At 48.8% G+C, this 10,201-nt stretch overlaps 1 protein-coding gene across 1 annotated transcript; it reads left to right on the top strand.

The window, feature by feature from the left end:
- Positions 1-251: 251 nt before the first annotated feature.
- Positions 252-5,841, top strand: LOC114699997 (glutathione S-transferase Mu 3). Its single transcript, XM_028879413.2, has 8 exons — positions 252-378; positions 633-708; positions 1,288-1,352; positions 1,641-1,722; positions 1,815-1,915; positions 3,163-3,258; positions 3,335-3,445; positions 5,373-5,841. The coding sequence occupies exons 1-8, from the start codon at positions 343-345 to the stop codon at positions 5,460-5,462; spliced, it is 657 nt and encodes a 218-aa protein (XP_028735246.1). The 5' UTR covers positions 252-342; the 3' UTR covers positions 5,463-5,841.
- Positions 5,842-10,201: the final 4,360 nt, after the last annotated feature.

The raw sequence follows: 10,201 nt of genomic DNA, 5'->3' as shown, positions 1-10,201 counted from the left end.
CGTGAGCTTTTGGGGCACCCAGCAGGAGGCGAGGGCGGGAAGGCGCTAAAGGAGATTGGCAGACTCTGCCGCGCCTGCGGGACCCCAATCAGAATCCAGGGCCTGAGGCTGCAAGGGATCTTTCTCCTGCCTCTCCCAGGGTGAGGGTGTGGGTGGCCTTTTGGTTTAGGGTTCAAAGTCTCTGAGGACGCTTGGAGGGAAAGGCAGCGCCTGACGGGGGTTAGGGCATTGAGGGCGGGACCGTTTACCAGGCCCCTCCCACCTTTCCCTTAGTGGTTCCTTAAAGTCCCCTGCTCAACCTTTCTGAAGCCAGGCTAGAAGACCACAGCACCAGCCAGCACCATGCCTATGACACTGGGTTACTGGAATGTCCGCGGAGTAAGAGGGATCTGCCTGAAGGGTGGGACTAGGACTTGGGCGGGAAGCTCAGAGCCGCCAGGGCTGTAGCAGAGGGATGCTCCTCTTAGCTCTCTGGCGCTCACACACTTGGGAGGCTGCGCAGACGAGGCTGCCCAGGTGTGAGTGCACCGCGGGGTAGCTGTGTTTGCAGAGTGTGGGAGGACTCAGTTGAAAACACGAAATCGTACAGTCAGGGTCCAACCATCTCTAATGTCTCTGCTCTTCTCTCCCAGCTGACTCACCCCATCCGCCTGCTTCTGGAGTACACGGACTCAAGCTATGAGGAGAAGAGATACACCATGGGGGACGGTAAGGGCACCTTCCCTGTCAGTCACCTGCTTCTCACCTGCCCATTGATGCCCATCAACCCGTGCCTAGCTCCTTCTTCCTCAGGCCTGCAGCCAGCCTACAGTTGGAGTTAGAGCCTGCTGCTTCCAGGAACCTCTTGAGGGTGCAGTTTGGTTCTGTAAACACTGGAGATGAGCTTGGTGTGCTGGAGCTCGCGTTTGATTTCAGCACTAGGGAGGCAGAAGCAGGTGGATCTCTGTGTGTTTGAGGTCGGTCAGGTCTACATATCTAGGTCCAGGACAGCCAGAATTACATAGTCGATAAACCTTGCCTCAAACAACAACAGCAAAAAGAAGAAGGAAAACAAAAACAAAAACAAAAACAAAAACAAAAAAACACTGGGAATGGAGTTCACTACTGGGGTCCGGATGGGTCCAGGCCTTATTAACAGTTATTTATACCCTCTCCTCCATCTTGGAAAATGACTTAGTGTGAGAGGTTGCAGATACCTCAGGGTATCTTGCTCCTGAGTCCTTGGGTGGATCCCTGAGGAAGGAGTTGGACCCTGGACTGATTCTTTCCATTTCATCTTGTCTACAGCCCCCAACTTTGACAGAAGCCAATGGCTGAGTGAGAAATTCAACCTGGGCCTGGACATTCCCAACGTAGGTGCCAGGAAAGGGCTGTTTGGGGAAGGCATGATGTCCTGGCCTCATCTTCTTGCTGGGCCAAGGGGTTTGGGATCAGAGCTTCTGCTCACCTGCTCCCATTCCAGGCTTGCACAGCATTTCTGAGATGGTTTGGGTCCCAGCTCAGCTATTCAGTGTGCAGTGTGCTCATGGAGGGCTCACCTTGCCGGGCACACTGAGTGCCAGGCCCCATGTTGGTCCTCACCCAGGGAGGGGATTCAGGGACCCCATATCCCATCTGACTGTCCCTGCTTGTCCTTCCAGCTGCCCTACTTAATTGATGGATCACACAAGATCACCCAGAGCAACGCCATCCTGCGATACCTTGGCCGCAAATATAACCTCTGTGAGTGGGGCTACAGGGTGGGTTATGGTGGACAACCCCCTTGTCTTGGCCGGGGTGGGATGCTCAAGGTGGGTGTTCTATGTGTGCTGCAGGTGGAGAGACAGAGGAGGAGAGGATTCGTGTGGACACTTTGGAGAACCAGGTTATGGACACTCGCATCCAACTCATGATAGTCTGCTGCAGCCCTGACTTTGTGAGTTGCCAGGGGTGGAGCAGACAGGGTTTGCAGCAGGACTTGAAGTCGTGCATTCCGATCTGCAGCATCCTCCTTCAGTGAATGAACTGTGCTGCTGATTCTCTGAGCTCTCCTTTCTTAATACAGGAGGACCGTCATAACCCCAGCGAGACAGCACATGAATACTGTGAAACCATCATTACTAGAGTACCATGCAGGAGATGGTTGATGCTCTGCTGGTGGACAGTTGATCTAAGTCCTTCAGTATAGTTGTAAATCGCGCCTGTATCTGTCCTTTGACCGCTTCCATGTGTCATTTAACCCAGTGTTCACACTAACAACTCCTCTTAAAACACAAACTTAAAGGATGAAAATAGAGGCTGGAGAGATTGCTCAGGGGACCAAAGTCTTTGATGTGTAAGCATGAGGACTTTGTTATGGATCCCTGGTACCCACATTAAAGACAAGTAAACCTGAGCGTGACAACATGGTCTTATAATCATAGCACCTCAGGAAAGGAAACAGGAGCATTTCTGGCCTTGCTGGTCAATGAGCCCAGCCAGTCTGTGAGCTCCAGGTTGAGTGAATGACATTATCACAAAACCAGAATGTGGAGAGTAATTGAGAAAGACACTGGATAGCGACCTTCAGCTTCCACAGTTACACACATAGGTAAACACACACGCACACGCACGCACACATACCTCCTTCCTACAAACACATTATGAAGATAGGATGCACAGACTTGCAAGTGGCCTGCAAAATGGTCTTACACATACACCTAGTGCTTTCCAAGAGTTCTGTCTTTGGCATCAGTCAGGGTCAGGACATCTTCCTAGGAGAGAGCTCAGGGTCAGTCAGAGTACCTTTGGCTGTTGTTCTTTTCAATATTAGTGATTGCTCAAATCTGGTGCAGGCTCTTCACGTATCTGATCTGTTCTTCTGCAACCCCAGAAACCGCAGTATAACCTTGTCTTCTCCTGGGATCTATACATCCTTTGCTTCTGTGGCTCCACTGGATCTCTGGGACCATAACATCCATGATACTTAGGATGTCCTGGATGTGACTCGTAGCACCTGGGTACCAGTGGTGACAGATTTAGGAACAGAATAGCATTCCTGTCTGTCTTCCCATCATCTCTAACAGATGATGTTTGCTACTAATAAAATGGTGGTGATATTCATGAACTTAGCCCTTCAAGGCCAGCAGCCTCTGTGACAGGGAGACTGTGACTAAGGGTGGTGACAGATGTTTTCTGCCTCAGGAGAAGCAGAAGCCAGAGTTCTTGAAGGCCATCCCTGATAAGATGAAAATCTATTCTGAGTTCCTGGGCAAGCGGCCATGGTTTGCAGGGGACAAGGTAAAGGGAGGGAGGAGGAGAGAGGAGTTACCCCAGGTTGTCAGGTTCCAGCACATTCACTGTCGGCTTCCTGCAGGTCACCTATGTGGACTTCCTCGCTTACGATATCCTTGACCAGTACCGTATGTTTGAGCCCAAGTGCCTGGATGCCTTCCCAAACCTGAAGGACTTCTTGGCCCACTTTGAGGTGACGCCCTGACCCTCCTTCTTCTTGGGTGGCCTTCTTCTTCTCTTCCTGTAAGGATAAAAAAGAAAGGGGAAGTGGGTGCCTTTTGGCGGGCCCTGCCAAGGTATGCCACTGAGAAAACATGTCACTCGTGACAGAGTTAGTGCAAGAAGTTTATTGGGGAGGCGGGAAGGGGAGAGTGGAAGAGTGAGAGAGACAGACAGGGAAGAAACAAGAGGAAGAGGAGAGGCAAGAGAGCGAGCTGTGCCTGGCGGGCACTTTCAAGGGGTGCACATGTTGCACATGTTGCGTTGCTGACGTTGAGAAGGCACCTGACAACAGGTGATGTCATAACTGCTTTGGAGCAGAGGCAGGGCTGCTGCTGCCGCAGCGGAAGCTAACACTTCCTTTCACAATGCTTTTCTAATCTGAGACTAGAGGAAAACAACCAGGGCTTTCTGTAAAGACCCATATGGGGCAAATTTTACCACTTCAAAATCCCCAAAGGTGGCGGGGGGGGGGGGGACGACGACATGCAAATGCCACAAGCTTGGGAGTGAATCAGCAGAGAGCTGTAGAAACCCAGACTATGAGATGCATGTGATATTCCCCATGGCTGCTGAGCCCAGCCTGGACCTCACCTGATTTTAGTCTTGAGTCATCTACAATGGGGAATCTGAGGCCTTGATCCAAGGGTTTTTCTACCTGCCATCTGTTGTAGGCAGACTTTTCTTTCCTATCTACCAGTTGCCGAATAACCAACAAAGGGACTCAATATTAATTATAAATGCTTGGCCAATAGCTCAGGCTTGTTACTAACTGACTCTTACATTTAAATTAACCGGTGTATCTATGCTTTGCCACATGACTTGGTACCTTTTCTCAGTTTGGCATGCCCATCTTGCTCCTCTCTGAGTCTGCTTGTGACTCCTGAGTCTGCCCTTCATCCTCCCAGCATTCTCAGTTTGGCTCTCCAGCATAACCTTATCCTGTTTAGATATTGGCCAGTCAGCTTCTTCATTAAACCAATCACAGAGACAAATCTCCCACAGTGTACAAAGGGATTATTCCACAGCAATCTGTTGGCCTTGTTCATTCCCCATCAAGGATGTACTTTCCCAACTAATTTCCATCAGCTTTGTTCTGGCCCAGGCTGGATGTCCTGGGGGATATCCAATAGCTGGCATGGCTCTAGGGTGGGTGTGTGGAGAAACAGAGTGGCACCTTAGCCCAGCTTGTGTATAGACAGCTGTGGATCTCTTTGCGCCCTCTGGAATTGTCTGTGTGTTCTCCAGTTTGGTGTATGGCTTGTAGCACAACGTACAGTCGTATGGAGCGGTTCCTGTATTGTGGGTGCAGATGAGGACAGCCAGGGTGCAGTGAGATTATACTCAGGAACCAGTTGAACAATCGTCAACTCTGCTCTCAGGAAATTGTTGAGAATGTGATGTCCCTTTCTTTCAGGATTTGCTGAGTCACAGGTTCCACTTGTCTTTCTGGTTCTTTTTTCCTGTTACATCCCTCCTGTGTGTGTAAATACAAGCTGGAAAGTGCCTTCCAGCGGCATGTCTGGGGGGCGGGGTGAAGGGAGAGAGAGAGAGAGAGAAGGGCAGCCCCAGAGTCAGGCTGACTCCAGCCTTGTCTTGATCACTACCATGTGAGCAGGGGAAGTTGACTAACCTCTCTGGACCTCAGGTTGCTTTCTGATAGCTGGTCATGGTGTTTCCTGAGCATGCATTGTGACCTTTAGTGGGAATGAAGCACCTTCATAGGGTCTAGTCTCTCTTGCCTGATAGGAACTGAAGAGGTCTCTTGCCCGGGCTGGGAGCTAAGCTAGCTGTGGCACGTTCCAGGGCTTGAGCTTTTGAGAAAGGCTATTCCTGGTGGGACTGCTCAGCCTAGCAGGGCTGCAGACCTGAGCTCTGGCTGTGTCCTTCCCCATTTGCAGGGCCTGAAGAAGATCTCCGCCTACATGAAGACCAGCCGCTTCCTGCCAAGACCTGTGTTTACTAAGATAGCCCAGTGGGGCACCGATTAGGCCCCTGCCATGCTGGCACTCACAGGGAGGACCAGTCCACACTGGGGATCCTCCGGGCCCTGGGGACAGCCGGCCTTCTGCCCTCAGCCTCCCTGATCTCACTTCCTTCTCCTTCCCACCGCCTTCTCCAGCTTTTCAGTCTCCTCAGCCCAGACCCTGGTCAAGCCCATGCAGTCTCCATCTCCCCACTTCCTTTCATCAAGACCCCTTCCTCATTTGTGCCCCAACCCAACCACACAGTCCTCTTCCATGACCTGATGCCTGCCCTGAACTCTGCTCCCTAGAATTACCCTAAAGGTCAATACTGTCTCAAGTTCCCCAGTGGGGGGGGGGGGGGGCTGCCCCAGGCCTTCTCATCACCAATAAAGCCTGAAACACACTTGCTCTGTGCTGTGTCTCATTCCTTCTGCTTTTTGGACTCTCCGAGTGTCACAGCTGCTTCCGGAAGTCTGAGCTCCGAGCCTGCCGTGCTGGCTCTGAGGAGTCTAATGGAACAGAAGGAGTTTGAAATATCTTGATTCTAATCTGAGACCCTCACAGCAGTGACAAAGCTCTCTAGAGGATAAAGTGTGCTTGTCTGGACTCTCATTCACTGAAATACGTACTGGGACTCTGAACTGTGAAAAAGCCTGTGGGTCTGGGTCTCAATGAGTGATGATATGGTTTTGGATGGCCTCTCTTCCTCCACATCCATGCCTGTGTCGATATTAGATTTCTAGGGTATTGTCTTTACTGGGTCTCTAATATCCTCTTCTGGCTTAAAGCTCTCCTGGCATGGGGACCTTCATTCTTGGTCAATCCTTTCTGTTTGGGGAAAGGGAATTGAATTTACCCTACTCTCTGCTAATTTTTATGACCTGTCCCTCCTGCACCCAAGGAATCACTGTCAGTAAATCTCCTGGTCAGCGAGGCTCCCTGTGTCTCCTTCCACACTGGGTTAGCCAGACAGTTCTTGGGGAACTTCAAAGTGTCTGTGACGATCAAACCCTGGTTTTGTGCAGGCATGATGTGATTAGTTGCTATTGCGTTCAGGATTTGAGTTCAATAGAATGATTGATTGCCAAGACCTGCATGGCTTTGGGGTGGACCTGACTGGGGCACCTGGAAAAGAAGAAAGACTGAAACAAGTCCAGAAAACACTGGGATCGGTAGGCCATGTGCTATGATGGAGATGCAGTAGCCACCCAGAAATTCAGGGTGTGCAGCTGAACAAGAAGGCAGGTTTATTATTCACATGTGGACAAGGAGGTCTGCCAGCTCATCTCTGTAAGGGTCTGTAGGGGAGCAGTCCCTGACACAGTCATCCTGGAGGAAGAAACTGTGCTTGGTACTTTCTGCACATACTGTCAATGCCTGTCCTTGGACCACGAGAAGGCCTTGTCTTTCTTCTGAGCCTGACCTGGGGAAGGCCTTGTCCTTCTCATGGGTCTGAGACATTGTGGTTCTTGACATAGACACGTTCATACCAGCAATACGAATTCACTCAGACTCCATCTGCTCCCCGACGGTGATATTTTATATGTCAAATGGACTGTGCTGAGAGCTCCCCAGGAAGCTTGTGACATGTTGTATGTATGCTGGTGGGGCTATGGGGATGTTTCCAGGAGTGATGCCCTGTTGACTCTGTAGACTGAGTAAAGAGGACCGCTCTCACCACTGGGGGTGGGCACCACTCATGGGCACAGGGCTTAGGTGGAATCACAGCTAGATGATGTGTGAGATCATTCTGTCATGCCCGGGCACCCATGGGCTAGTCATGAGCATTCTTTTCTCAGGCTTTAACTGGGGCTTTCCCAGCGCTTCCTATCCAGTCAGGACTGATTCCACATGGGCTTTGTGTGTGTGGGGTGTCTCTTGAAGTCAGCAGAAGAGGGGATACACACCACAGGAGAGCTTTTCCATTAGAAATAACGTATGTACATCCACAGAACCCATATTAACATGCCTACACATTCTTTTTTTTCATTTATTTTATATACTGACCATAGTTTCCTCTCCCCCCCTCTTCCTGTTCCCTCTCCCCACCTTCCTTCCACTCCCCCCTCCCCCAATCCACTCCTCCTCAGTCTCCATTCAGAAAAGGGCAGGCCTCCCATGGGAGTCAACAAAGCATGGCACATCAAGTTGAGGCAGGACCCAGCTCCTCCCCGTGCATCAAGGTTGGGCAAGGCAACCCAGCATGAGGATTGGGTTCTCACAAGCCAGCTCAAGTGCCAGGGCCTGATCCCATTGCTAGGAGCCCTACAAACAGACCAAGCCACACAACTATCACCCACATTCAGAGGGCCTAGGTCGGTCCTATGCAGGCTCCCTAGCTGTCGATCCAGAGTCAGTGAGCTCCCATGAATTCGGGTCAGCTGTCTCTGTGGGTTTCCCTGTCATGATCTTGACGACCCTGGCTCCTACAATTCTTCCTCTCTCTCTTCACCAAGACTCCCGGGGCTTGACCAGTGCTTGCCTGTGGATCTCTGCATCTGCTTCCATCTGTTCCTGGATGAAAGCTCTCTGTTGGCAATTGGGGTAGTCACCAATCCGATTACAGGAGGCCAGTTCAGGCACCCTCTCCACTATTGCTAGTAGTCTTAGCTGGGGTCATCCTTGTGGATTCCTGGGAGTTTCCTGGCACCAGGTTTCTCCCTAACCCCATAATGTGCCTACACATTCTATTGATCCTGTCTCATGGGTCCTGGCTGGCCTTGGAGGGCAAGGGCCAAAATATTGGCAGTCCTTATGAACCCCCTTACTTTTACTGGTATAGAACTCCCAATTTTTTTTGGTGAACACCCAAAAGGACAGCATTGCCAATCTTGTAATTTTAACTTTCATTGACATTTTGACCAGGTTCAGAAAAAACACTGAACAGTTTTAAATAAATCTTGACTTTTGTTAAGACTCATTTTCCCTGATTATATTAATGAAACAATGTTTAGTAGACCAAGAGACCAATATCCTAGGAGAACACTGTTGACTTAAAGATAATTTTGGTATTAGTGTATTAGACTTTGACCTTAGTAGTTAATAACCTTTAGTTATCAGACACGTATCATCCACAGACCTGTATAACTTATCCATGCTGTCTACAACCTGACTTAAAGTTAAAAAAAAGTCTTCAACTTTTATCTTTCACTTTTAGAACAAAAATCTTGTTTTATTATACAAAATTCACTCATATTACAGGTTTTTAAAAAATTTTTACCCTCTTACCAAAAATAAATCTATTTTCATATTTATATCCTTTTCAACGTCCCTCTCTATTTTATAACAAGAGTTTAATTCAAACTATGTATGTGGCCCAGTGTAGTAAATTAAGATTGTCTGTACATATATAGCCATAGCTCCAAGCTTTGTTCTTCCTGCACGTCTTGGGGATATGTGTCATCACTTGGATTTTTATGTCTTTTCCCCAATGGTCTCACAGATTCTGAAAGTAAGAGAAAGTGTTATAGTCCCTGAAGGGCCTGAGGAGGTATCAATCTCTTGAGCGCTGAGCATGCTCTGTAAACAAGAAAAAGCAGAAGAGGAGGCACACAGAGATGCAAACAGCTTTAGGTGTTGACCCTCTAATTGCAGCAGTAGGTACAAAAGATGTTTATTCTATCCCTTGTCAGCCGAGTTCCTTTAGATATGGCAAAGTCAACCACAGGCCACGTTACCTGCCCTTGGTTTTGAACCTTCAAAGACAGCTCTTTGCCCCTCAGTCAGAGCACTGGAACAAGGGACAGTGCTCTTTGGTGTTAGGCAGCTGGACTGACATTAGCAGACTTCAAAGCCATTTGAAGACGAACTGAATTGTCATAATCAGCTCTCTGCCTTTCTGTTATCTGTATAAAGGGTAACATCAAGATTTCTCCTCCTTAAGATTCAAATACCAAATGAGGAAGTAGAAGAGGAAGGTATCAGGGCTTTGTTGAGTCCCATTAAGGGAAGGTACTTCTTCCTGGTCAGTTGTAGAATCTGAGTTCTACCTTTGGCCCTGGGTATAGGCATGACATTATAAACTGTTCAAAACATAAGATTCCAAATACATATTATTGTCTCCTCCCTTAAGAGTTACCCAGCTAAACTTGTCAATGATCTGGCCAGGAGACCACATCCTCAAGAAAGCTGATATACCCGAAGACATGTCAAGAGATGGGAGGAATAATTACTCCACGAATGAGATAACATACTTACAGACCCTAAAGCCCTGTCCTTGATGCAGTTGCTCACAGATGTGCTAAGCCTGCTGTTCTACTGAATTCTAACTCAAAAGGGATGGCTCTTCCTTTCTCCCCTTCCTGTTTGTTCTTCAGATAGCAGCCGAATCACAGAATGTTTCCCCTGACTCTCATTCTTTGAAGGCGCCTCTCATCTCATATGGCTTCTTCCAAACCTCCATTGCTGTGCTTACCTGCTTCCTTGGACACTAACCCAAAGAGTGCCACTCACTCCCCATTTTCCATTCTTCCCTCCTGGCAGCTACTGATATTTACTGCTGTCCTGACCTGCTGCTTTTTTCTCTTCTTCTTAATGAGATGGTCCGTGAGTTTCCTTCCAAGTCCATTTTCATTTATTTATTTTATTTTTCAGACATGCAATTCAGGCTGGCCTCAAATTGGTATGGCAATTGAACTCCTGATCCTCTTGCTTTTACCTCCCAAGAACTGTGATTACAGAATTACACAATTATTCCCTCACTGAGTCTTGTGTGCATGTGTGTATGTGTGTGTGTGTGTGTGTGTGTGTGTGTGTGTGTGTGT

Source organism: Peromyscus leucopus, chromosome 6, assembly GCF_004664715.2.
Source record: "Peromyscus leucopus breed LL Stock chromosome 6, UCI_PerLeu_2.1, whole genome shotgun sequence".
Taxonomy (NCBI): Eukaryota; Metazoa; Chordata; class Mammalia; order Rodentia; family Cricetidae; genus Peromyscus; species Peromyscus leucopus.
This window is presented reverse-complemented; position numbering and strand designations above follow the sequence as displayed.

Excerpts from the sequence above, each read along its gene's own strand:
- LOC114699997 (XM_028879413.2), top strand. The coding sequence starts at position 343 with ATGCCTATGACACTGGGTTACTGGAATGTCCGCGGA. Across the intron at positions 1,723-1,814 it reads TGGCCGCAAATATAACCTCT|GTGGAGAGACAGAGGAGGAG; the intron begins GTGAGTGGGGCT and ends TGTGTGCTGCAG. Across the intron at positions 3,446-5,372 it reads ACTTCTTGGCCCACTTTGAG|GGCCTGAAGAAGATCTCCGC; the intron begins GTGACGCCCTGA and ends CCCCATTTGCAG.